Source organism: Pteropus alecto, unplaced genomic scaffold (assembly GCF_000325575.1).
Source record: "Pteropus alecto unplaced genomic scaffold, ASM32557v1 scaffold45, whole genome shotgun sequence".
Lineage (NCBI taxonomy): Eukaryota > Metazoa > Chordata > Mammalia > Chiroptera > Pteropodidae > Pteropus > Pteropus alecto.
In genome coordinates this window covers 14,585,397-14,613,061 of record NW_006442491.1, presented here as the reverse complement: position 1 = coordinate 14,613,061, position 27,665 = coordinate 14,585,397, and the positions used below count along the sequence as shown (strand labels likewise).

General features: G+C 41.3%; 1 protein-coding gene across 1 annotated transcript; it reads left to right on the top strand.

Annotated features, from left to right (window-relative positions):
• The first annotated feature begins 12,283 nt into the window (after positions 1-12,283).
• Positions 12,284-24,182, top strand: CHGB (chromogranin B). Its single transcript, XM_006921611.3, has 5 exons — positions 12,284-12,415; positions 16,706-16,755; positions 17,263-17,356; positions 21,217-22,964; positions 23,802-24,182. Exons 1-5 carry the CDS (start codon positions 12,367-12,369, stop codon positions 23,883-23,885), a joined length of 2,025 nt encoding a protein of 674 aa, XP_006921673.1. The 5' UTR covers positions 12,284-12,366; the 3' UTR covers positions 23,886-24,182.
• Positions 24,183-27,665: the final 3,483 nt, after the last annotated feature.

Below are 27,665 nucleotides of genomic sequence, written 5' to 3'. Positions count from 1 at the left end.
TAAGAATAATTTATCCAGCAAAGCTATCATTGAGAGCTGAAGGACAGACAAAAATAAACTAAAGGAATTTATCACCACTAAGCCAGAATTACAGGAAATGTTGGAGGGACTTCTTTAAGAAGAAAAAACGTGTATCAAAAACAGGAATAAAGAATGGTAACAACTACATTCCCATCAATAAGTACCTTAAATGAAAAAGAATTAAGTGCTCCAACCAAAAGATAGAGTGTGGCTGCAAGGATAAGAAAACAAGATCCCTACAAATGCTGCCTACAAGAGGCTCACTTCATATTAAAAGACACACACAGACTAAAAGGAGGGGGCTAGAAAAAGATATTGCTTTGATGGACCTAGAAGGTATTTAAGTCAGACAGAGAAAGAGAAACTATATGGTTTCACTTATATGCGGAATCTAAGGAAAAAAAAAGAACAAAACTAATCAAAAATAGATTCACAAATGTAGTGGACAATTTGGTTTCAGACAGAGAGGAGGGGATTTTGGGGGCTGGGAGAATGGGGTGAAAGGTTAAAGAAGTACAAATTAGTAGCTGATGGATGGTTACAGAGATGGGGAGCATGGCATAGGGAATGCAGTTAGCATTAATTCGTTGGCTAGGTGGAGAGTCAGGGGAGGGAGGGTGCTTTTGGGGGGATCGTTTTATGAACTATATAGATGTCTAACAAATGTACTGTATATCTGAAACTAAATTGAAAAAGAAAAAAAGAACTGAAGCCTATAGCAATACCCAAACATTGTAAAATGCTAGGGAACATTATTCAGTAGTTTTTGAATAACCCAACTCCAGTATTAGGATTTCTTGATCTTGCTTTCAGTGGATCCCTCAACGAATCCCTTTAGAGCAGTGTGTCTCTCTGTTGATCATTAACCTTTCATTCTCACTGGAGAATAACACCTTTCCCTGTCTCCCCAATTTCTCCATTGATTTTTCTCAAAATGTCAGATTTGGGAAGGATACAAATTGCCCAAGAAACACTGGAGGAATTCCCTCATGGAACACTGCTTAGCAGCAGCTCAGCCCATACTGCCTCCCCCAGGACCTGCCCTCTGACTGCCTGAAGCTCTTTTCTACCTGGTCCCAGTAAACCTGCCCTTTCCTCTACTTCATTTGAGCTTCCACGAAGCTCATTTGGGGCACTGGCAAAACTCCAGCCCTCTCAGGATTGACTTTAGGCTGGAGAGGTGTGAAGAACCAACATGTCTCCCACAGGGATTAGAAGCGTATTCAAGGCAATCAACACATTCCTGAAAGTATGGGGAAAACAGTCCAAGGCATTCCTTCCAAAGATCACTGCAGCAAAAGCTTCCAAGGGCCACATGGGGATAAACGATGGGAACTGGGCTAGATGTTAAGATGATAAAGCTGGTGGAGACTGAGTGTGGTCAAACAGGAGCTGGCAAGCCTCAGCTAAAGGCATTTAAATTCAAATGTTTAAAACAACCAAGCAGTACAAGGCAAACATAACCCACCTGAGGGCCAGTTTGGGATCTCTGTATTGATGCTTTAGTGGGGTTAGTCTGTGTAAATACACACACACACACACACACACGTTTCCACCACTATCCTAAAGTAGAGCGTTCCTATGAAAGCTTTTGTATATCTAAATGGCCTAAAGCAAAGAAGCCATATTCATTAATTTATACGGAAAGAATTTTGAGTGTTCTCAGATTCAAAAAATAAGCTACTAAATCATACCAAATACCTTTAATTACGACCAGTTTTATGCTAAGCATAATTCCCTTACATGCTCTCTTGGGCTTCTCTGATACCTTAGGACACATCTTGCTAACAGATGCACAAAATAAATGGAGATAAAGCACAGATGCTCACAGATACAGGTCAAAGATATGGAGTTTGATGCTGAGATGCTGAGTGTGGTTCCTGGGGAAGGAGCTTGCCGGGGCCACTCTCACTGCTCAGGATACTCTGCTTCTGTTAGAGCTCTCTGCAAAACGCCAAGCTCTGCTTTGTGTCTTTTTTCATAAAAGCGAAAATCCTCTTCACATTTCTTTTGGTTAATGAAAACAAGTACTAAAGGAGGTCTTTCATAAAAGTAAAGTGGCCTAACATAAACTTTCAAAAAGCAGGGGATACCTTTAGCTGGTTTCTGTGCTGTAAGTACTCCCACCAGAACTGAGCTCAGGCTATCAATAGGATGTCAACCAACTCTTGAAATGCCTGAAAATTTAATGATCAACTCTTACGAACTGGCACAAGCCTGCTCTAGCATGACTGGCATGCTGCCTCGTAACTGCTATTTTGTTTTTAATGTTATTCATGATCCTATGAAATAATAACCTTCTCTGATATATGTTCACTTAAGAGCGAGTTCAAAATCAGCCCCAGGGAAGCCTTGAGGGCCCTCCTGCCAACCTTTGGAATTCTATGTAAGCCCTACTTCCTCTGAGGAAGCTCTCAGAATCCTGTGTTATAATTATTTATTTGTGCCTCTCAATTACTGATATGCTCTTTGAGAGCAGTTATGGTGCGTTTCCTAACTGTCCTTCAATCGTAGGTAACACGCACAGTGTCAGACCCAGCAGGTGCTCAGTTGTCAAATTGAATTGAGGGAAAGGGTCAGGCCCATATCTTGTTTTGTCTTCCACAGTACCATGTTCACAGTGCCAAGACACTCAGTATACTCTTCTCAGAACTACCAATGTCATTGTTTTAATGTCCCCAAAAGTAGGCCACCCACCCTCCTGCTGGTGGAGTGCCCTGCCTAATAATGGTTCCCATATCTGGTTGTGCATCATTCATTCATTCAACAATATACACTGAGCAGCCTCTAAGTGCCAGGCCCTATTCTATGTGCCAGGAAGAGAATAAAACAGGCACAAACCTCTGCCCTCATGGAACTCGCACTCTACTGGGAGAGGTAAGCAGGATACCAATAAGTAAAACACATTGTTTTACTAGTGGTGATAAGTGCTTTGGTGAACAACAAAGTCAAAGAAAGGATAGAAAATGCTGGCAAAGAGAAAGGAGAAGGTCTGGGAAGGCCTCATTGAAAAGCATAATGTACAGCACAGAGAATGGAGTCCATATATCATAATAACTATGTACAGTGACAGATGGTTACTAGACTTATTGTGGTGATAATTTTGTAAGGTATATAAAAGTTGAATCACTATATTGTAAACCAGAAACTAATATAATACTGTATGTCAATTATAATAGCATTGAAGCAAAGCCCTGCAGGAGGGAGAGTGAGTATGTAGAACTCTGGCTCTGTTTGAGGACACAATAAGTGCAAAGGACCTGAGGCAGAAGGATGCTTGGCATGTTTTAAGAACAGCACAGTGGCCAGTGTGGCTGGAGTAGAGTGCGTGAGAAGTGATAGAAGTGAGAGAGGAGCCAAATCATAAAGAGGTGGTGGCCAATGTAAGGATTCTGGCTTTGTATGTAACATGGGAGCCACTGGAACACTTCGAACAGAGGAATGACATGACCTGAGTAAAGTTTGAGTAAGGATTTTCTAAAAGATTAACTATTGGATGTGAGAGGGTAGAGTTGTTAAGGATGACTCCAAGGTTTGTGGCTGAGCGCCTCAAAGTGTGGAGACACCACTTACTGGGATGAGGCCCCAATCCTTTAATCATATATTACATAATCTTGGGCTACAGTAGAGTTGGCTGAAGACAGGCCATAGTTGAAGAAACAAGACTTGTTACAAGAAGTCAGACTCCAGATTGGGCCAGACCACCTAGAAATGTGGTCTGATGATGAACTCTGCGGATCTTTCCTAACAGAGGCTCAGGGAGGTCCCAAGACTCAGGCAAGTTTGAGCCCATAGGCACAGGGTAAAGTGTGTGAGTTGTGGACAGATGAGAACAACAGAGACAGTTAAGTGACACCTCAAGATCAACACTTCCTTAACCCACCCAGGATGGGTCAAGTGCTGTTAAGGTACAGAAATTAAAAAAAAAAAAAAAAGACCTGCATCCTCCTCACAGGAGTTCTGGAAGGTTTCTGACCACCATCCACTTTGCAGTGCGCACAGAAATGTCAACTTTAGCAGTCCCCCCATCCCGACCAAGGATGTTATCATGGGAGCTATTGTTTCCATATGGAGCAGGAGCAGAGTTGGTCCACTGAGTGGTCCATGTCCCACAAGTTATGAGCTGAGGGATCCTGAGAAGGTTCTTAACTGCAGTGGGTCCTTGGGGGAATCTCTGTGCTGTGTCTGAAATTTCACTCAGGAACTCTATCCTCTTGGATGTCTTTAGGAATAAGTTGTTTTAAAATGGCTCCAGAGATAATACTGGCTTGGAGCTTCCCAGCATTCATTAGCATTTTGTAATAGCTCATTTTGTGCAAATTACCTCTTCACTTTTGGATCTAATATGGTGGGCATTAATCAGGTTAATGGAAGTTGGGTCATTTGGATGCTTGCTCTAGAGCAGAATTACAAGGAGACAGAGCATGGTCCCCGAGGGACTTTCTCTTTATCTCTCAAAGTTCTCTTTATTTCTCCCTTTCATCTGAAGGGACCCGGAAAAATGGAAAATTGGTTTGAGAAAGGAGAGGACTGGGGGCCATCAAATGACTTAGCATTGCAATGCTTTCTCCGAGTCTTTTTATTTTTTAATTTATTTTTTAGGTGAGGCAACACTTGGTTGACCTCACAGATTGCAAGGAACTTGTCAGCTTACAATCCCTTATTTTTTATTTTATTTTTTATGCTTATAGCACCTGGTCTTCCTAGGTGGTCTCTCATCCAAGTACTAACCAGGCCCGACCCTGCTTAGCTTCTGAGTTGCTCTGAGTCTTGCGTGCTCCTCTATGCGCCCCTTTCCCGCTATTCATACCTATCTTTGTTACCCACATCAAAAATATGGGCAATTACATCTTGGGAGGTTTCACATTCTGCATATTTACTTAACAATAATGGCTCCTCGTGGACCATTATGAATTATTGGGAAATAAAATATTAATAGATGTAAAACCGAAATTAGCCTACATGGAGTTTTCCTGGAGTTTTCATCTACAAAACACATTTTTGTTGAGAAGAGGCTTGCCTGGAAGTTGATATGCTCTAATGTTCATATAAATAATTAAAAATTCAGCATCAGAAGAATGCTTCTTCTCAGAGCAAAGAGTGTTTATTAAGTCTGCCAGATCTCTCAGAATCACAGAGACAGGACCAACTTACATTTTATGACTCATGGGAATAAGCGCAGAAAAGCCAGGGGAATTCAGCAGACAGAATACAGGAGGGAGACCTTGAAACTGCTTCTAGTTTCCAGTTTCAGCCATGTTGGCCTGAGCGGGCTGTGATTTCAAGGTCATGACCACCATTTCTGGCTTGGTGCTGGAAATTCCACAAATTGAAATACATATTTTATTTATTTATTAAAGTTGTAAATTTTTAAATTTATTATAGTGACATAGATTAACAAAATCCAATAAGTTTCAAGTGTACAATTCAACAGAAATACATATTTTAAAATGAGACCAAATTTCAAAAATTTCTATGACGAGTGCCATCGAGAGGGCTTTTTTGTTTTTGTGTTTGTTTTTTTTTTCAAGGGAAGAGGAGAACAAGGCTGTGGGCATCAAGGCATCAGAGATGGAGAGAAGTTTCTAAGAGGCAGAAAGAACCTAACAGAAAAGGATGCAGTTCCTGACATCTCTCCCACCCACTGCTTGGCATAAGTGCCAGAGGAGAGCCACACCACTCATGTGCCTCCACCAGATACCTCACTCAAACTCAACAGTTACCCCCAGGTTCCCTCCTGCTTCTGGGCTTGGAGGAACCCCAAAGCTCCCCCAGTATTTTTCATTAGTCCTATCTTAGGGGCTATGGTTTTTCTCCTTCACTCTGAACCCACCTGCTTTTACCTTTCGAGGTTTTCTCGTGACTTCTGTTTCCATCGGAGCATTCACTCTTATGTTGCAGCGCTCATGTGTGGACGGTGTGTAAGCATTTTTCAATCCCATGTTACACATACCATTTTGAACATGCTAAACTTGGAAGTTACACTCAGGAAACAGCTTCAATCTTCTGTCCCAACTGCCTTTAAGCATGTTCTGTCAAATTTCCCTGATCCTTAAACAGTATCTCAGGCAGAAACAACAGCTTTTCATTAACTCTGGACCGTTACAACAGTTCAAATTTTTTTTTTCACCCAATTCAAAGCTCCTCCAGCTCCCAGCTGCTGCGTGACCTTGAACCAGCCGTGGAGAAGAGGGAAAAAGCGGTTCATTCTTTTATTTCCTTGTTCCTTTCCTTCCTACCTTCCTCTTCCCACCACCCCCTACTCCCACTCCCAGTTCCTTCTAGTTTGGAATAAGGTCAAGGATCAGAGAAGATAGAAAATGAATCAGAGAGTATACTCTCTAGTTCTCTCTTTGATATTTTATGTCCTCTGTTGTGGAACCCCTCTAGATGCTAGTTTACCCTTTCTCAGGGGACCTTTGTCAATTCTTCAGAGTCCTCCATGGCAACCTTCTCATTCCATTGATCCCTGACAAAAGCGATGCTCTCTGTCTCACTTCTCTCAATGACTCTCAGCTAACATCATCGATACAGCCAAGGGGTCTCCTTGCTCCATCAAGCAGGAATCTTTTGGGATGACTTGAGACCAGTAACATTCCATAGAGTCCACTTGGCCCAGGGGAAGACTTAGAACATGCAGACATTCCAGCCACTGTCCTCTCTGCCCAACTTGCCATTGTAGGCTTCTCCAGCTGACCTCTTGCCCACCTCCACTTTCTTTACTTAATTCTCAAGCTCTTGAAGATACAAATTAAATTGCCTTATGGTCTCTTTCCCACTCTCTTCTAGTAGCATTTTAAGGAGTCTTTGGGTTTCAGCAGCTCAGCAAGCATCTAGCCAGGAAATGAGATGTCAGTCTTCCTTCCTGCAGACAACTCTACTTTTTTATGAGCTGTTCTCTAGGGCCCCTCACTTGGCAAAGTTAGGAAGAAGCATTATGAAACAGTACTGGGCTCCCTATGAACTCCCTAATTAGTCCCGTTTGCATTTCTACTTTACCTTACACAGATGTTGTGAGTGAAAGCCACTGGGAAACTCTCAGAGCCTAGAACACTCACCTCAGAGGGATCTGGGAATCTGGGGTATTTACACACCAACTCCTGTCAGTTTTGGGGCAAGGGCTGCTTCTGGGGGCCTCAGCACTTCCAGCCTGCCATTTGCATAGCACTCTTGGCTCTGGTAACCAGAGAAAGCCATCTGGCAAATAAATGTAGGTCTTGGTGTTTGGAAATCAATCAAGTGTGCTCTGAAGTGGTAAGGATGAGGGATATGGGAGAGTTAGGCAGAAAACCAGCAGTATCTACTGTAGTGTGTGTGTGTGTGTGTGTGTGTGTGTGTGTGTGTGTGTGTGTGTGTGTGTTAAGAGAAAAACCATATGAGAGACAAGGAAGCACTCTGTATCAATTCTAGATCCTTACTATGTGGTATGTTGCTAACTAGAATATGCTTTGTCAGGAGCCTGGTGGTCTTACCAACTCATCAGACCCAACCAAAGTTATCCTACCTAGTTTTCAATATTTGTTTCTTGCTTTCTTTTCAGTACATAAACAAATAAGTGAATCTATTTACCTAATACATCGATTTTATACAAACTCTGAATTGAAGAGGAATATTGCCTGCTTTGTCAGACCTGAATGGTTGTAGCTCTATCTCTCAACTTCTTTTGAGAAAATGTTAATTTTTATTAATATGTATCTACATGCAAGTTATATGGAATTATATTACTTACAACTTAGTGGATTAGAAAAAGTAGTTTCTATTTTCTCTTAAGATGAAGATTTGGTTGTGATTTCTTAATTATATCAAAGTGTAATAGAAATCTGACCTGACATAAGAAACCAGGTACTAAATGTATTCCAGGTCCAAACTACTTAAGGAAAACGACTTGTTGACATGGTGCTCTTTATTAGGAAAAGACCTTGAAGTCACAAAAGACAAGTGTCTATCCTGTTGGCCACAAACACAGATGATTCTGTAGATGTACATTTGCAGGGCAGTAGTTTCTATGGCAGTGCCATTTTTCTGACATACTATGCTCTCTCACCCTACTCCGTAGATGGGTCTACCCTACATCTCTCCCGCTTTTACTTCCGGACTGGCTAGTGAACTCTGCCAAAGTAGGTCGAGTGTGTTTCCTTTTGCCATTAATGTTGGGATTGACTCTGTAATTTGCTATAGCCAAAAGAATATGCATCTACCAAAGAGCTTGACACATAGTAAGAATTTATATATGCAAGTGAAGTGAATTAACAAATTTTGAGAGAAAATCTAAATTCAGTACCAGTACCTATATGCTATTTGTTTGTCTGTTTGCTTTCTGATTCCTTCCCCTTTTCTGTATCACTGGAGGGACTGACCCTTACAAACTCTATTTCCCAGGCTTCCCTATCAGTCATTCCCAGGTATGTTCAGCCACTAAGAGGCACTGGCAGTGAAAGAAAGGAGAAGCCAGGGTATTTCCCCGCTTTCTCTTCTGGGGAGGAGGGGATATGTCTCTAGCGGTGGCTGTTTCTCTTCTGTGATTTCAGCTCCCATCAGACAGCCCTTTGTCTATGGCCCCAAACCCCACTTTCCAGCCTGCAGAGGTTCCCACTCCTACTAAGTGGCCCATGTTCCTGGGCTCCAGTAAGGACACATACTTCCTTTCTCCCCCCATTTCCCAGGGCGGTAGCAGCTGCCTGCAGTTACTAATCTCTGGGTTTCCTCATCTTCCCCTATTTGCTCTTTCAGTTTCTCTAACCCCTGTGTATTATTTCCTGTGTCAAATTCCTTCTAGTGGTTTCATTTTCCTGGCTGGACCCTGATGGATAACCTATTTCAGGAGCCATGTACAAAACTATGGTTTAATCAAAACCCTTGTTCCAAAAGGAAGAATGTTTTCTTCCTTTATTCTTTGAGAGCACTCCTGAAACATGGTCTTTCCTATGGCTTTTTGTCTTTTCCGATGATAACATTATTTTGTACTACTTGAGAGATTATATCCAAAACATTATCAGCAATCACAAATCCAAGTCTGACCAATATTGTAAAGATGTCACCTGTTCCAAAATTGATCCATAGATTTTATGCAATTCTTGCCAACATCTTAACAGATAGATTTTTTTTTTCATGGAAATAGACAACTGATTCTAAAATTTCTATGAAAATGCAAAGGGCCAAGAATGACCAGTATCCTCCTTAAGAAAAACAAGATGGGAAGACCTTTTCCACCAGATATTGAGATTTATTTAAAAGCTATGATGATAGAGAAAGTGTAATATTACAGAAAGAATAAACAAATAGACCAATGAAATGGAATCAATCAATATTCTAGAAGAGTCCAGAAGCATTCCCAATGCACACGTGGATTCTAGATTTTTTTTCTTTTTTTCTTTTTTTCTTTTTTAATATTTTTGTGGTGACATTGTTTAACGAAATCTGGTTTCGGCTGTATATTTTAACAAGGCATATATATATATTTACATTGTGTGTTCACCTCCCATAGTTAGATTTTTTTTCTGTCACCACACATTTGACTAGATTTTTTTTTCAAAGTGCCACGATAGAGCAGGTGGAAAAGGACAGTCGCTTCAATGAAAAATTCCCAGGGCAATTGGGTTGTGATATGGTTAAAAAATGTGACTACGTCTATCTCAGACCGTGTTTATTCCTAAAGAAAATATTGGTTTTCCTCCATCATCCTTCTGTGAGAAAATCCCTGAAAAATGCTCTTCCCAAAGGCTTTTCCCCTCTGGTACATAGAGATCTAAATGTGAAGGCAAAATAATAAGTTTATGAAATACTACGGAAAAAAGGTAAATCTGAAAATAGAAACTGGCTGTGGGCCAATTGATAATAATAAAAACACTTTTCTTGATGAGTAATAAACAGCCCAAGCCCAGACTGAGAAGCTATAAGATGACGTTAAAATTTTTAACCCTGTACTTTTCAAGGGAAGAAGAAGAGAGGGAAATTGCTAGAAAACTGGAATGCAAATATTTCTGGAGGGAGGCGATTTCAAAGAACTGTTAATGGGCATTTAAAAGAGCCTTTGGAATCCTTACATAATATTAACAGTAGAGGAAGAACTTCTCCCAGATCAATGCCCAAGGAAGGGCCTTCATGCAACACCTTCATTTTCTGTACTCACTACTTTACAGAGATTTTAAACAGACTCTTTTGTGCCAATGACATTCTTTTTTGTTTGTTTTAAAATAATATCAGATTTTGGAAATATGCAAAAATAATAAAAAATTCCCATAGATCTTGCACCCCCAATTTCCCAAATGTTATCATGTTGCCCTGCTTGTCTTTGTATTCTTTCTTTTTCTCTCTCTAACTCTATCATTACATTTTTCTAAAACACTTGAGAATAAGTTGTACACATGGCACACTTTTGCCTTTAGATACTTCAATGTACAAAACATGGACAATCTCTTGCAAATCCCAGTACAATTCTCAAGATCAGGAAATTAACATTGATAACATATTTGTCATGTAATCTACAGATCTTATTCAAATTTTATTAACTGTCCCATTATATCTTTTTTAAGACTCTTCTTTTAAATATTCTGTGGCTGTGGGCTTGGTGATGTAATTCCCAGCCTTTTCAGTAAGATCCAGCCATCCGCTCAGCACATGCAAAAAGAATTTAGACCTCATTGATTTTCAGTAACAAGACACTGAAACCTCCTTTTAACTCTGCATACAGACATCTGCCTTTCCTGAAAGAGACCCTAAATAAAAACTCACTCTATTCCTCAAAGCGTCAAAGAAGATTTTGAATTGTTTCTCTTTGGTTCAGGGCACTTGCCTGCTACTTTCCTGATTTCTCATTAGACTGAGAGAACCTACGTCAAAAATATCTTGGAAGGTATTTTCACCTTCCTCTCACACATAATAACAAAATACTTTCCTATTTCAATTTTATTTATTTTTTAGTTCTTAAAAATTTTTAATTAAGTTTCATTGGGGTAATATTGGTTAATACAATTATATAATTTTCAGGTGTACATTACCATTTGACATCTGTATATTCTATTGTGTGTTTACCACCCAAAGTCCAGTTTCCTTCAGTTACCATATATTTGACCCCTTTACTCACTTTCCCCTCCCCCTAAACCCTATATTTGACTCCCTTTATCCCATCCACCTCCTCCCTCCACCCCTACCCCACTAGTAACCACTAGTCTATAGTCCTCTGGTAACCACTAGCCTATAGTCCATGTCCATAAGGGGGATGCTCAGGGCTTGTGGGATGTAGTAGTTTCTAAAAGCAGGTTATTCCATTCCCGACCTCTGAGACTATGGCTCTGTTGTAAAAGAGTAGTAAGATGCCAAAGGGTAACAATCTAAATAAATGCCCGCCAGAAAGAGGACTGGTTAAATAAATTCTAGAGTATACAATCAATGTAATACTGTGCAGCCATTCAAAATAAGATGCAGCTATATGTGTTGCAAAATAAATTAAGCCTACAATGGAAAGTAGTTGAGTCTTGTTGACTCTGCAGAGGGGAATTGGGGAATTTGGGGAGTTCTGATTTTTAGCATCTGATTTTCAAATATTTACCATGTGTATATGTTATTGTTGGGAGAGAGTTATGAATAGTAGGTAGGTAGGTAGGTATGTAGGTAGGTAGGCAGGCAGATAGATAGATAGATATTAGAGATAAATGAATCATGGGTAGGTAGATTTAAGACCAAAAGTTTCAAAAACAGCAGATTCCATATTCTTCAGCTGCACCTTTTGTTTTTAAAGCCATCACTCCCTTTTCCATTCTCCCCACCGTTTAGTCTTCTTTATTTAGCAGGAGTCTTATCTTCCGCCGGGTAGTGGAGACACAAGAGACTTAGTCATAGATGTACACATTCTCGGCAGAACTGCACACCGTACAGAGCCTCCAATACACGTTTTTAGACTTGGAGATATGGGTCGGGGAGATGAAGAGCAAGCTTGGGTAATCTAAGCAGACTTCCCGCCTCTCCCCAGTTCACAGATTGGCACTGCCTCCCCTCACCCTTCCAATCTTTCGACCGCCTCACTCCCCACCCTCGCTCCAGACCCGGAGCACCCAGGCGACTGGACTGGCGCAAATTGCCGCCTACTTGCGCCGCCACCCCCGGGGCCGCCTCGTGACGTCAGGGCTGAGCGAGGGGGCGCCGCCTGTAGGGTGCCCGCCCCTCCCAGCCCTGCGTCCGGGACTTGCCCTTTAAAAGAGCGGAGGCCTGCGCCTACCGCGCCACACCGCGGGCATCAAGACGCACGGCTGCTTTACTGGAGCATCTTCATCTCGCCTTCCGTCCGCATCTCGCTCCACTGGTTCAGCCACTGTCCTCTTCTCCGAGCAGATTCGGGCAAGCGGGGCCATGCAGCCGGCCGTGCTTATCGGCCTCCTAGGAGCCACGATGGTGGCCGGTGAGTGGGTGCGGTGGGCCGTTCAGCACCGCGGACAGAGCCAGCCTCCGCCTTCCCCACGTCCAGGCATCTTGGCTGGTGGATACTGGGAGAGAGGGAGGATTCAGTAGAAGGTTTCTTCTCCCTTTTGCATGAGGTTCTTAATTTCTTCTCTTCCCTGGGTGTTTCCCGTCAACTCCCCTCCTCACCATCTGACTTAGAAAAAAACAGAGGGCTTCCTAGCCCAACCAGAAGAGTCTCAGACTTTTAATGTCTGAGTTTTCCTGTGGATAGGGAAAAAAATGTGCCCGTGCATCCAAGGAAACCCCACATTTTGTGCTCACTTCTAAATTGTCATTCTCTCTCTATTCATCTAGAGAGACGCTGTTACAGTCTTATTCTATATCTATATTTAAGTTTTTTTTTTTTTGGCTTTTTAAATCCAGATAAGGAAGGAGAGATAGGAGTGCATATAATATGTTAATTGCCACCTGCATGTTTCTCTGTTATTATTATTATTATTATTATTATTATATAAACATGATGAGATAAAAGTCAGTCTTGTATGTATATGATATCATATATTTTTTCTTAACATGTTCATATATAATATATGTATATATGTGTTCATGTATATGTGTGTACAGGATTAATGTAATATTTTTCTGTATTTTGTATTTCCGTCTCTGGAAAGAGGTAATTTCACACTCAGATTAATGCATTTTTAAGTTATGAATGGAAACTGTAGTAGACATTTTGAGTTTTGTATTCCAGAAAAATAATAGAGTATAAAATAACTACAAAACTATCCTTGGAGTAGTAAAAAAATGCTTTAGTCACTTTAGGAGGATGAATTTTTTTTTTGTCTTTTTTATTCAGGTACAACTGACAAAGGATAGGACGGAATTTTAAGTAGTAGATATTTGACAATGTCTCTTTATCTGTGGAAGAATGTGGGATTAATCTTTTAAACTACTCTGAATCTCAAAGAAATGATCTCTGGAGATTTGAAAAACTGCGTGTGTGTGTGTGTGTGTGTGTGTGTGTGTGTGTGTGTGTGTGTGTGAAGTATAGTCACTACGAGTTTGAGAACACTGAGAAGTAAATATGCTACCACAAGATTAAACTGGAGGTTTTCTCTGGCTGTTTTAATGACTTCATAGAAAAATTTTTTAAATCTGAAATTGAAATTCCCAACCAGAATTGCGGATTGCCATCCATAAAATAAAACTTTCATTGACAGCAGTTACTGGGTCCAAAATATAAAGAGACAAAAGAAAAGCCAGTGGTAATTTACTTTATTTCAAGCTACATACATTCAGAATTTTCTTAAATGCTTGTCATACTTACATATTGCCTACAAATGTTGTCAATTTAATTAAAGAAACCCAAATGAGTAATTTAGAGTCTTTCTGGTCAAAAATATCTTCATAAAGGAATTGCTTAAGAGGCTAAACTGTGCTATGGACCACAAAACAGTGACGTTTGGTCTATATACTGTGTGCTATAGACTACAATACTGTGACATTTGTGAAGGTTATTTAACTATAGTGGTAAAATACTCATAGCTCTCTTACGTAAGAGAATATTTTAAGAACAGTTCATATTTTATATTGAGCTTTTAGCTTAGACATTATACTCTTAATTTTTTTTTTATGGAGCTATAATTCACACACCATAAAACCTACCTTTTCACATGCATAATTTGGTGATTTTTAGTATATTCATTATTTGTAACCACTATCAACGTTTAGGACATTTTTATCACTCCAGAAAGAAACTCCATATTCATTAGCAGTCCTTTTCCATTTCTACTTTCCCCAACACCCAGAAATGAGACATGGTAACCTTCAAGCAGAGTTTATTATTTAGCAAAATCACAGGGCGGGGGGGAAACTCAGGAAACCATATGGTTCATTTTCTACCCTTAAGAGCTTCTGGAGGGAGATCCACACCTTTCTACAGTAGCTTCTGTGCACTCTAAAAATTAATAAGAGTAAAATAGCTACATGATAGCCATATTATACCAGGTCAGATGATTTCTGTATTCAGAGGGGCTTGCTTAACTTGTTATTTTGTTACTATATTTTTAATCTGGGATCAAACCTTAATAGTTTTATGAGATATTAATACTTTTGATGTTATTCTCAGATTTATCATAAAATATTATTTGAAAATTTTGCTATCATTTGACTACTTCATAATCATTGGGTTTCCTTTTGTGCCCCGTGAATTTTACTTTATACAAAAATAAGGTAAGCTACTTTAGGGGAATCAACATGTCTTGGTTATTATTTTGTTGTCACAGATTCTATTGGAAGAAATACAATAGCACTTAGATGTCTCATCAAGATGCATAATACACTTTTGAAAGGAGGTCCTAGCTCCTTTCCATCAAAAAGGTTTCTGAAGAGCCTCAATCAGAGAAACAGGACTGCTCCGTAATGATAAACATGAGCTACAAATTGTTTAGAGCAAAAATGAAAAAAATATTTCTCTCCCCCCAAATCTGATGACTGTTAATACTTTGGAATGATTGGTAGTTAATAAAAACAAATATTTCACATTTGTGGGGTGGGAGAGAAAAGTATTAGCAAGAAACTGCAATACCAAAGAAGGTTTAGTAAAGCTGGATTTTAGAAAAGCAACTTCTAGTTTATTAGGGGAAGAATTCTCTCATTTACTTCTTTCCAGAGTATTTTATAGATTTCAGTAAGTGCCAAAGTAGGAATGTTCCCAAATAACAGCTATTTGGGGGATAAAATAATGGCCCAGCGTATTGGACCCCGGGTGCCAAAGGTGAGCCATCTGGATCTTGTCTGAACTACATTTCGGGAAGAACATGGGGGTCTTTGTACCTTGTAAGACACTTCTTAAACATTTACAAATGATTTTAACACTCTGGGTAACTTTGGGCCTCTTGAAACTGTTGAAACAGATCCCAGGCCATGCTTTGAAAAGGAAAATTCGGTAACGTGAGCAAATGGAATAGGCGTTTTATTTCTACATTGAGTCCTATGATATGTAATTGATTGGAGGCGGGTAGTTAAAGAGGTTTGGTGAGCAAACATTTTGAGAGGAAAGGTCAGGTTGCTGGATATAAATAAACCACACTTGAGTAACTTCCATCTCCAATGTGCGAGAGTTTTGCTCTTGCTCCAGCTAGATTTTCTCTTGTTTCAGGAACCTAGAAGAATTTTCTGCATTGAGCTTCTTCAGCCATAATAGCAGTTTCTCCTCTAGGAAATGCCAGGAAAACTGTGGAGATGGGCCTATATGTGCATAAATGCTTTGAGCTTCTCCAATGGAAAAGGTTTAGACAGAACGAAGTCAAAGTGAAAGATAAAAGGATCAAAGCAGCTTGGAAAGAACAAAAGAAGGCACTGGAAAATTAAAATCACCTGGAGCATTTCCTAAGCAGACAAATGCACTTCCATTGCTGGTTTAAAATAAGCAGAATCTCATGAAATTTGACTTAAATAAATTAAAATTTATCTTTTAAACTGTCCTCATAAATAGTTTTTAAACCATAAATAGTTGTTAAATACCTATTTGCATATGATATTATGGACTTGATGACCTACTAATAGAATTAGATACCTCCCATGTTCTTTATATGGCTGCATACAACATGGGAGATTATACAGCATTGACTGATACAGATGCATAAGCAAGCTTGTTCAGGAAAAGGCCTGAAGGTAAAAACGAGGTAATTAATTATGTAAGATAGTTACAACTATGTTTGGGTAAAGGAAGTGAATTTGGGGGAGGACATTTTCTTGAGAACAGGAATAGAGGAAATCACAGATCTTTACCCATTTTGGATGAGCAGAAGGGTTGAGGAAGGCACTGGTTTCATTTAAACTAGGCTTGTTTTAAACTTTTTATTGAAGTATAAAATACATATAGAAAACTGCAAAAATCACAAGTATAATTTTTCATGCATCGAGCATACCTGTGTGATCAGCACCCATATCAAGAAGCAGAACATTACCAGTACCCCCAAATCTCCCTTTATCTGTCTGGACTTGATTTATACTGGATATCAGATAGCATTCATTTCCAAATCATGTTTAAGACAGTGCTAGGGGAAACAGCTGTGTATGTGGAGAGGGGTGGGCATGTGCACAGCTGGGGCAATCATGGCTCCTGGGGCAATCATCTCCAACTATCTCTACTCTGCTCAGCTCTGACTCTGCCCTCTTTCCAAGTGATGTGGGTGGTGGGAGTAGGGAATGATTTTGTGAGTTTGAGTTCATACAATTTCCAAAATTAACTCAAGTCATTTCCCATTCTTTCTCTCATTCAAAGCTGTCAGTTCTATGCCAGTGGATAACAACAGGAAGCACAATGAAGAAATGGTAAGTTGAAATGTAAGTCTAGAATCTAGACTTATAACTAGACTCTACATTTTCCCACTCCTTATTATACCAAACCGAACAAACAAACAAACAAACAAAAACAATAACAATAACAAAAAATACAGCATAGTCTTACAAAGCCAGGTTCTCATCCCTGAGGTAACGGGGGCAAGAGATGCTCCTCCAGCCCTGGCTGTCACCCGCTTCCTGGTGTTTAGTGCCTCTGGGAACAATTGTGTCATTACATCATTTTCCTTCCAACTGTTCAGAAATAGGTGTTATTTCTCTTCTCAGGGTGACATTGGCCCCCAGTGCCTTCTTACATTACTCTATGGAGAGGCCTGGGAGATTTCATTATGGTCCTGTAAATCTACGTTCCTGCCCCCAAGAATCCTGCATCAGTACAGGTCACATAGCCAAGCCTCTCTGGACAGCAGTTCTGGGTTGAGTAGTCTGTCATCCCAGTGACACCAGCGTTTGCCAACCTACATTTGGCTTTCCCCCCAGGTGACTCGCTGCATCATCGAAGTCCTCTCAAATGCCTTGTCGAAGTCCAAAACTCCACCCATTACCCCGGAGTGCCGACAAGTCCTGAAGAAGAGTAAGTTTCCTGCACTGCAGGAGATATTTGTCCCTTGATTGGTCCTTTCTTCTGCTCCTTCTACTTCATCTTCCACTTTACCTCCACATGAACCAGGGGCATAATGCAGTGGTGAGAATACAGACTAGATTAGTGTCTGGAAGATAGAAGTAATGGCTAGTTCCTACTCTGTCACTTAATAGCTGGGTGACCACAGAAACACTCCTCTCTGGGCTTATTTCCTCAAGTAAAATGTGGGCGTTGAACTCAGTGATAGTCTTTGAGATGTCTATCAGTTCTTAAATTCCTTGATTCCACAGTGGGATATTTATAATGAGCTTTCATTTGGGTGGAGGAAGATGTGGGGAGTGCTTGTTTGTAACAGGATGGGGGGTGGTGGTGAATTAAGTGTTCTGGGAGTGAGTGTTGAAAGATGAAAGGATAGAAAAAGATTTAAAAATTATTCTTCTCTTTGGCTTCTACTCATCTGACAGTAAGAAGTTAGAAGCTTGGAAAGGTGACTCGGAAACTTCTGGCCTACATGACAGATTGGTTAAGCCATTTTAACATAGAGCTTATTGGAATGGGAGGTACCACTAAATGGTACCTGGAGTGAAAGGGGTGAAGGTAGAAGCAGAGCATCCAATGAGTCAGAGCAATGGCCTTCTGAATCTAGACTGCAATATTTTCTCTACACAAATCAGCTTCTATTAAAAACAAAATTCGAACAGTAATACAAGCAGTATCCATTGGAAAATGATACTCAGAGATCCATTTTTACAAAACTATGCAGTCTCTTTTACGCATGAAGTCAAATTGATTCAAACAATTCCAAAAAGCACTGTTTCCTTTAACACCTTTCTCTGCTTTTAAATTTTTAGTCAGGCTGGGAAGTGGCCTTTATTTTCTTTTCACCTTCAAAATCTCTCATTGCAAGATAATACTCTCTTGTGCTATAGCTGCACATGAGCCCTCATGCATAAAATGGTAAAAACAAGCATTAGCAATTGACCGAAAGAGTAGCCTGGAGGGACTCAGGGGCTTTGAGGTAACCATAATAGGTGTGGGGGCCTGAGGCTATAGGAACCCCATGGAAAATGGAAGGAAGCTTCTCTACTATTTCTATTCTATATACATACCTCTTACTGAATTTCTCTATAGTTTTCTCTTCCAGCCATTACAGGGAATGAGTGAGAGCAGAGTTGGTCTCTAGGCAGGGACTAACGGCTGCTCCTTTGGGCAAACCCATCCTGCTATCTCTCTTCCCTTTTTGTTTTGTTTTGTTTTTTGTTTACCACATGTACGCAAAAGTTTGGGGTGTGTCATACTAGGTAATTGAAGAACCATGATTGCTTAGGAAGAGCCGTCAAATATAAGAATCTGCTTGTCTGCCAAGATCAGATTCTTAGCCCTTAGGCTGTGGCCACAGGATTCCAGCCTCTTCTAATCATTGATTGTGCCCTGGGATCTTTTGATGTCTGATGAGAGAGCTCCAGGGAACCGGTAAAAACCAAATGTCCCATGTCAAAGACCCTGGAGACACCACACCCAGAGAGCCATAAAATGCTGAGATCCAGAGGACTGAAGAGCTCCTTGGTGGTTGCAGACTCAAACTCCAGCCAGGGCCAGACAAATAGATAACATAAAAAGTAAGGCAAGACAAGAAAAGACTCCCAATCTGGAGGATATAGGCCCCTTTCTAAGGGGGAGCAGATATTTCTCAGCTCCAACATTATTTGGAGAAATACAGACTCTGATCCTGGGATTTTTTTCAAAAGAAGTTAAAATTGGTATTTTTTAAAAAAAAGCATATCTGCTGGTATTTAGTAATGCCTCTGAATTCAAATTTACTAAAAATGTTATTCAGGCTAAACAGAACTCACCTCTTATCTTACTGACTTTTGTCTTATTCCAATTTTCTCTCTCCTGCTGATATGTCTTAAGCTGATCCAAAGACTGGTGGAGCTTTCAGCCAACTGGATGGATGAATTTCTTCAAGCAGGCTCCCCCCACACACCTATCCTATCTCCATCCCCATTCTCTCTGGCACATCTCTGGAGCCAGCATACACTTATTGAGCAAATGAACATTTGGGGAGTAGAAAAGAATCATTGGTTTAGGGCTTGAAGAGACCTTAGGGAATGTGTAGTCCAATTCCTTAACAGGTACAAGGATCTCTCACCAGGTTGATCTAGTCATCCTTGCAACATGGTAGGGATGGAAGGTGCATTTTCCCCTTTTTACTTGAAAGTAAGAATGAGCTTCACACCTTGGTTTTACAGATTGACAATGTGTGCTGCTAATCGCAGCCCTCCTCTGATCTCACCTGCGGGGGCTTAAAGCTAAATTTAGGAGGAAGTGCTAAGCCTCAGGCACAAGCTGCTACAGGCAGCACACATTTAACTGGGAAAGAATAAAAATACTTCTGTTCCTGACCAGCAGGCAGTAGGAAAGGGGCCACACAGCCTCTACCCTGGGAAGCTGAGACCTCAGAATGGTGCTATTTCAGCTGACTCTCAGAATGATGTCAGTATCTGGCTAAAGCCTCCCTGTTTACCTATGCCTTCCTGGCCAGTCCCACCAGCCTCAATACTGAATGTACCACCACCTGGTGAGGGGCCAGCCCTCAGGAGTCTGGGTGTTAAGGGTCAGGGTCATTTCAATTGTCTTCTAAAACATGAGAATGTTATGCTAGGTTGGGCTTTAAGCAGAGAGGTATAGATTTCCACTACTTCTTGGACATTTTTTTTGTAAAACAGATCAATTTTTTTCTACTTCGCAAATGTCAGTGCAGAATGACTCATCGGAACTGTTTCATAAAAATGTAATGCGAACCATAAATATAGTTTCAGACTTTCTAGTAACCATTAAAACATTAAAAAGATTAAAAAGTCAGGTGAAATTAATTTTAATAATATATTTAATTGTATCTAATATATTTTATTCAATATATAATTTATATATATCCAATGTATTTATGATATATATTATCCGATACATTTAAAAATTATCATTTTATCATACAATCAACATAAAAAATTGAGATATTTTACTTTTTTTTTCAGATGAAATCTGGTGGGTATCTTATAATTTATAGCATGTCTCAGTTTGGACCAGGCACATTTCAAGTGCTCAATAGCCACAAAGGGCTGGTGGCTCTTACAATGGACAGTGCAGGCATAGGCCCAAAGTGAGTGGCTTTGGCCTCAGGCTTTCTGTTTGAACTCAGTGACATAAACTGAAATCCAAACCTCCTAGATAACAACTCAGAGTGTGTTAACTGCATATCTCCTTTCATGCCACGTCCTTGAATTGAGGAGGGTTTAGTAAAGGAGCTGTCGACATTTGGAAAAGTTGAGCAAGAACAGCATTCAATTAAAATATCAGTTATACCATCCATCGTTGAGTCATGAACTACAAAGATAACTCAGTATACTAATCTTCATCCTTGACATTTGAGAACGTGTTGGGCAGATGGGACCTTAGTGAAGGAAGGAACGGTCTTTCTACACTGCTATGTAGTGTAGAAAAATGAGGTCGAACTAGACAAGTTCTAAGGTTTCCTCTGGTTCTAAATTCTAATATTTCATAAATCTATGCTTGGATTTCAATTTGATCCTTGAGAGTACCAATGAGAGATGCTAGTTGAGTGTTATGAAAAAATAAAAATATAGACAGTTTATTTTTAGATTGAAACACAGCCAAAGAACTGTCATACCATTTGCTTTCAAAAGGAATCTGAGTATATGTTTTATTAACTTAAAATAGTATCCAAGTGATTTTCAGGGGGCTTAGGACTTATAGTGATCACTGAGGCTGGTGCTTCTTGAACCATAAGCAATTCTGAAGTTATACTTATTCTTTTTAAATTTTCATTATAGGTGCAAAAGAGGTTAAAGATGAAGAGAAAAGTGAAAATGAAAACACGAGGTTTGAAGTAAGATTATTAAGAGACTCAGCTGATGCCTCAGAAGCCCACAGGCCCTCCGATAGGGAGGACGCAGGAGTCCCAGGAGAGGATGCCCAAGGCCCATCAGTGGCCAACACAGAGGGAGGTGGGCACAGCCAGGAAGGAGCAGGCGAGCCCCAAGGGAGCCTCTCTCTCTCTGACAGTCAAGTCTCCAAAGAAGCTAAGACACATCATTCTGAGAAGAGTGAGGGAGAGGACAGGGAGGAAGAGGAAGGAGATAAAAATCAGAAAAGAGAGCATGGAGAAGGTGGCAGTGAAGAAAAACACCTGGAAGAGCCAGGGGAGACACAAAATGCCTTTCTCAATGAAAGAAACCAGGTCACAACTAAGAAAAATAAGGAGATAGTGTCCAGATACTATGCACACTCTGCCAGGCTCCCTGAGGAGAAGACGCACAGCCGGGAGAGGAGTAGTCAGGAGAGTGGAGAAGAGACAAGGAACCAGGAAAAACGCCTCCAAGAGTCTAAAAGCCAAGCCAGGAGCCAGGAAGAATCTGAGGAAAGTGAGGAAGATGCCAGCCCCAATGTGGACAAACAACGCTCAAGGCCAAGACATCGTCATGGGCAGAGCGGGCCCGATAGGTCCTCTCAAGAAGGGAATCCTCCCTCTGAGAAGAGGGGACACCCCCATGAGGAATCTGAGGAGTCAAATGTGGGCATGGCCAGCTTAGGCGACAAGAGGAACCGTCATCCAACCTACCACAGGGCTTCAGAGGAAGAACCCGAATATGGGGAAGAAGTGAGGAGTTACCCAGGAGTCCACGCTCCGGAGAACCTGGAGGGGGAACGATACGGGGGCAGAGGAAGTGAGGAGTACAGGGCTCCAAGGCCTCCCAGTGATGAGAGCCAGGAAAAGGAGGACAAGAGAAATCGCCCCAACTCAGAGCTTGACAACGTGGCACATGGATATAGTGAAGGAAGCGAGGAAGAGAAGGGCCCTGCGTGGGGATACCACCACAGAGCCAGGGCCAGGGAGCCTGGTGCCTACTCCACTCCAGACAAAGAAGAGAAACAATTCTTGGGTGAAGGACACTACCGTGTTCAAGAAAACCACAGGGACAAGGCAAGGAGGCGTCCACAAGGCGAGTGGAAAGAGCAGGACAAAAATTACCTCAGTTATGGTGAGGAAAAGGGTGAGGAAGGAGACCAAGGGAAATGGCAGGAGCAGGAGGACTTGCAAGACACTGACGAGAACAGGGAGGAAGCTAAGCTTCAAGGCAAACAATATGCTCCCTATCACACCACTGAAAAGAGGAAGAGACTAGAGGAGCTGCTCAACCCGTACTATGACCCCTCCCTGTGGAAGAGCAGCTATTTGGAGAGGAAAGACAACCTGAATGACAATTTTCTTGAGGGTGAAGAGGAAAATGGCCTGACCTTGAATGAGAAGAATTTCTTCCCAGAATACAACTATGACTGGTGGGAGAAAAAGCCCTTTGAGGAGGATGTGAATTGGGGATATGAGAAGAGGAACCTCGCCCCCAAACTGGATCTGAAAAGGCAGTATGACAGAGTGGCCGAACTGGACCAGCTCCTTCACTACAGGAAGAAGTCAGCCGAATTTCCGGACTTCTATGACTCTGAGGATCAGATGAGCCCACGCCACGCGGCAGAAAACGCAAAGGACAGGGCTGGCCCGAGAGTTCTGACAGAGGAAGAGGTACGCTGTGGGGCCGTAGTATAAACTTAACATAAGATGGTTAATGTTAATATGTTCAAGACTATCGGATATTAATGGGGAGAAATTGGTGGGAATTATCACCATGATAATGTACACCTCATAACGGTGGAGACAACTTCTGGGTTTGGTTTCCACCCGACATCTAGCCATTGTCCACATCCCTGCCCACCTCCTCCTCTTGCAGTGCTTCTCAGCCTTGGTCGCACAGTGCGATCACCAGAAAAATGACTGGTGTCTGAGACCCCCCCAAGAGATTCTGTCTATCTGGTACTGGGCACCAGGATTTTTTAAAACCCCCCAGGTGGTTTCAATGTTCAAAGGTTGACAACGAACCACTACTCTAGTGTCTTCTCTTGGTTATTTGACTTTACATCATAATTTCTCAGGTGATACGGAAATTCATTGCTTTGATCTATCTTGGTCAGCTCACGGCTATAAGAAATCAGAAATTTGCATCTGGGAGAAGTAACATTATCAGAGCTGTACCTGCCTAAACAATGCTTTGTCCTGATATTGATTATGTAGGTCACTGCTTCTCAAACTTGAATGTTCATCAACCCCATGAGGGATTCCTACCTCTCAGAGTTTGTGATTCAGTTAGTCCCGGGGGAGCCGGAGAATCTGCATTTCTGATGAGTGCCCCAGCGACACTGCTGGTGCTGCTGATCCGGGCACTACACTTGGAGAACCACTCGTGTCGAGCGCCTCATACGGCCTCTAACACATCGAAAATCCTCCGTTCTTTTCGTACCGCCCTAAACTACAACAAAAAAATTGATCTGGGACCTTATGCTTCCATTTTTCTGTGTTTTCTAGGAAAAAGAACTTGAAAACCTAGCTGCGATGGATTTGGAATTACAGAAAATAGCTGAGAAGTTCAGCGGTAACCGAAGAGGCTGACGGTCGTTGGAGCAGAGGGCCGTTTTAAGAAGCAGCCCGCACACTATTTTCTACCGCTTCACTGAAAGACACCATTTATTTACCCAAAGGCAGAAAGTAGAATTTACTATTCATTAAGTGCTTGACACAATTGGAAATGTCTTTAATTTTTGCCAGAATGCTATTGAAAATGAGAATAGCATGACTTGTAGCATATTCTTTCTCGTGAAATTGACATATTATCATGCTTGTGACAATGACTGTGCTACCATCCTTGAAAAAATATGTTTGTCTCCACTTAAATAATAAAAGATTCACTTGAGGCCAAAAGCTTCATGTTCTCAGTTTCCTTTGCGCTAATAAAGAGGAGAGTGATTTTCAAATCCGTTCTTTAAATTCTAACAGACAGCACTAGGATTTAATGGTCTTGGATGCAGAATAGAAAAAAAAAAGAAAAGAAAAAAACCTTGAAGGATGTAAAGAGAAAGAGATCAGGAAAAGACAGCTGCTTCCTCAGGCTAGAGAAAGATTAAATAGGCTTGGAGAACCTGTTTCCAAAAATGAGCATAAGACATTACTTTTAAAATCCTATTATCTGGACAGCCCTAGGAGTAGCTAGCCAAGGGTCAGTTTTCAGGGCTGAGGAGAAAGCATGGATAATGGGAAGGACTCTGGATTGGGAGTCACAATATCTGGGCTGGTCCAGACAGATGGACCCTCAGGGCCCGTCTGATTTCTACTCTGTAAGAAGACAGGGCTCTGACTCTGTTACCATATTAAGTAGCTGTGTGACTTTGGACAAGCTATTGTCCTTCTCTGAATCTTGGGTTCATCAGTAAAATAAGGCTCTCTATCTCACTGGGTTGTTATGGGTATATAAATTTATTTAAAAGCCTCAGAATATATGCCTGGCATGTGGTAATGGTGCAGGAAATGTTGGCTGCTTGTCATTATTATGCCCGCAGCTTCTTAAAGTAAGACAGATAATTTCCTCTTCTCCCTCCTTTTACCTGTCTTTTCATTCTTCACCAATGGTTGCTTCTATTTAATTGATTTCTACTGTTTTGACAGTTCAGATACAGAGCTGTGCTCTGAGAAGTGGGAAAACTAAGTCTGGGGATCACATATGGCTTTTATTCATCTAGGAAGGCCTGATTCTCCTCCTCTTGACAAAGTTGAGGATTGCCTGTGCTAATTTAACCAGATTCTTTTCAGATTAACTAACTTTATGTGACCTACTTTTTCAGGAGTTTCAGCTTTATCATATGGGGAGCAAGCCAATTAGTGCTATGAATTTGACAGCAAGTTGTTCTAAATCTAGGCACATACTTCCTGAAGGCTGCTTATTATCTCTCTGTCTGGGGTCTTTTTTTCCCCGCCCATAAGATCATGCTGGGATGTTTGTAAAGGCAAGTGAGAAGTGATGGGGGTATAATGGCTGCTGGGGTAGTCCTCATGGTGGATGGAGTTGGTATATAAATATTGGACTAGTTTCCTGGAGCTGCCATAACAAAGTACCACAAACTGAGGGGGTCTTAAAACAACAGTAATTTGCTCTCTCACAGTTCTGAAAGCCAAAAGTCCAAAATTAAGGTATTGACAGGGCTGTGTTCCCTCTAAAGCCTGTAGAGGAAGATCCCTCTCTGCCTCTTCCAGCTTTTGGTGACCCCAGGCATTCCTTGGCTTGTGGCGGCATAACTCCAATCTCTGCCTCCATCTTCACATGGCCATCCTTTTCCTATGAGTCTCTGTCTGTTCACATGTTTCTTTTATAAGGATGCCAGTTATATTGGATTAAGGGCCCACCCTACTCTAGTATGGCCTTATCTTAACTAACTAGCCTACATTGATCCTATTTCCAAATAAGGGTCACATTTTTGATTTACTGGAGGTTAGAACTTCAACATATCTTTTTCTGGGGGTGAAATTCAACCTGAAACAAGGCAGGCAACCTCTCATGCCCCTCAGGTGGAATAACTCTGAGCCACATAGTCTATGTTTCCCAGAAGTCCCCAGGGGATTGAGCCCAGATGACCTGCTTGGTAACAAACCCGCTATAGGCTGTCTTTACCACTCTGTCCCACTTCCTGCTGGTGAACTTACTGGTGTTTCCTGGAATCATCTCCCAAATAAATTGCTTGTCCTCAACTTCTTATCTTGGGTTTTGCTTCTGGGGGATCCGAACCTGAGAAACCATTCAAAGCCATGGCAAATAATACAATTACGGTTGTAATATTGCTCAGTTGTAACCCCTTATGTTACTACATCTTGATACAAAATACTATGAAATACTCAACGCACTGCCATACGCACAATGCAATACTTCTCTCCTTTTTCTCTATTGCAGTCCAGTAAAAAACAAAATCATTTCCTAAATAAGGAGAATTCAAGGTGCCCAAGATGAATAGGGGTTTACTCACTGGATGAGAGAAGGCAGGACACTGCGATGCACCAAATGCCAGCCTGGCAAGTCACAGAGAGAGAGAGAGAGAGAGACAGAGACAGAGACAGAGACAGAGACAGAGAGACAGAGAGACAGAGAGAGACAGAGAGAGGGCAAGAGTGAGCAATGCTCATGAAGAGAAGCTGCTGGCAGATAGAGCACAGCACAGCACTGAATGGTGCCCAAGCTTGGAGATGGTTCACAGGGCTTCCTCCTGGCCCACCGCCTTGTTGATGCCTTGTGCTCTAGCACATCTTTTTATCTTAGTTTGCAGACACTTCAGGGCAGGGGAATGTGCAGGCGTGGATGACCAATCAAGGATGCAGGAGACATCCAAGAGAATCCCATCTGAACAGTGGTGCCAAGCAGAGTGCTGTTAGGATCTCTAGGAATGCAACCATTTCTTTAAGAATTCAAAGATTACCCAGGGCTGCCATTTTTTCCTCTTTTAATTAAAATAATGTGTTGATGGTAAAAACGTCAAGTAGTCCTGAAAAGTTTATCATGAGTGTTACTGGTTGAAATGTATGCCCCAAATGATATATTGAAGTTCTGACCCCTGGCACCTGTGAAAGTGACCTCATTAGGAAAGAGTCTCTGTAGGTGGCAACGAGTCATGACGAGGTCACTAGGGATAGCCCATATCCAAAACAACGGGTGTCCTTATAAGAAGAGAGAAATTTAGATTCACAGAGGAGCAGGCTGTGCGAAGACATAGACACAGAGGAAAGACAGCCATGTGAAGACAGTGGCAGAGATTGGAGTTGTGCTGCCAGCAGCCAAGAAACCCTTTTGGTCACCAGAAGCTGGAAGAGGCAAAGAAAGATTCTCCTCCAGAGCCATCAGAAAGAGAATGGACCAGCTGACACCTTGATTTGGGACTTCTGGCCTCTACAACTGTGAGAGAATAAATTTCTGTTGTTTTAAGCCACTTAGTTTGTGGCACCTTGTTGCAGCGGTCCTAGGTACTTAGCACAATGAGAAACAAGGGATTCTGCCCCTCTCTTCCCAAAACCTTCTGCAAATGTTGCCACCTATAGTTATTTTAGAGTTTTTTTTTCTTATTTGAGTATTTTAATTGTTACAGTCTCTCATATTCTATCAAGTGATAGAACAGAAGGGTAGAAAGGGTTCTATCATTACAATATGAAAATACACGACATACCATTTAACATATAGTATAATCGGGAGATCTCAGGGGCTAAAATAATTAAGTGCAATAATTACTATTATGTGCTATTAATTATAGCGGCTCGGGAACCAGACATTCAGACACATAAAAGACCTCACTGAGAAAGTGAAGACCTAAAATAAGTGGGAGTATGAGCCATGTGGACACTGGAAGTTGGGGAAGACAC

Excerpts from the sequence above, each read along its gene's own strand:
- CHGB (XM_006921611.3), top strand. The coding sequence starts at position 12,367 with ATGCAGCCGGCCGTGCTTATCGGCCTCCTAGGAGCCACGATGGTGGCC. Across the intron at positions 16,756-17,262 it reads GGAAGCACAATGAAGAAATG|GTGACTCGCTGCATCATCGA; the intron begins GTAAGTTGAAAT and ends CTTTCCCCCCAG. Across the intron at positions 17,357-21,216 it reads CCGACAAGTCCTGAAGAAGA|GTGCAAAAGAGGTTAAAGAT; the intron begins GTAAGTTTCCTG and ends TTTTCATTATAG.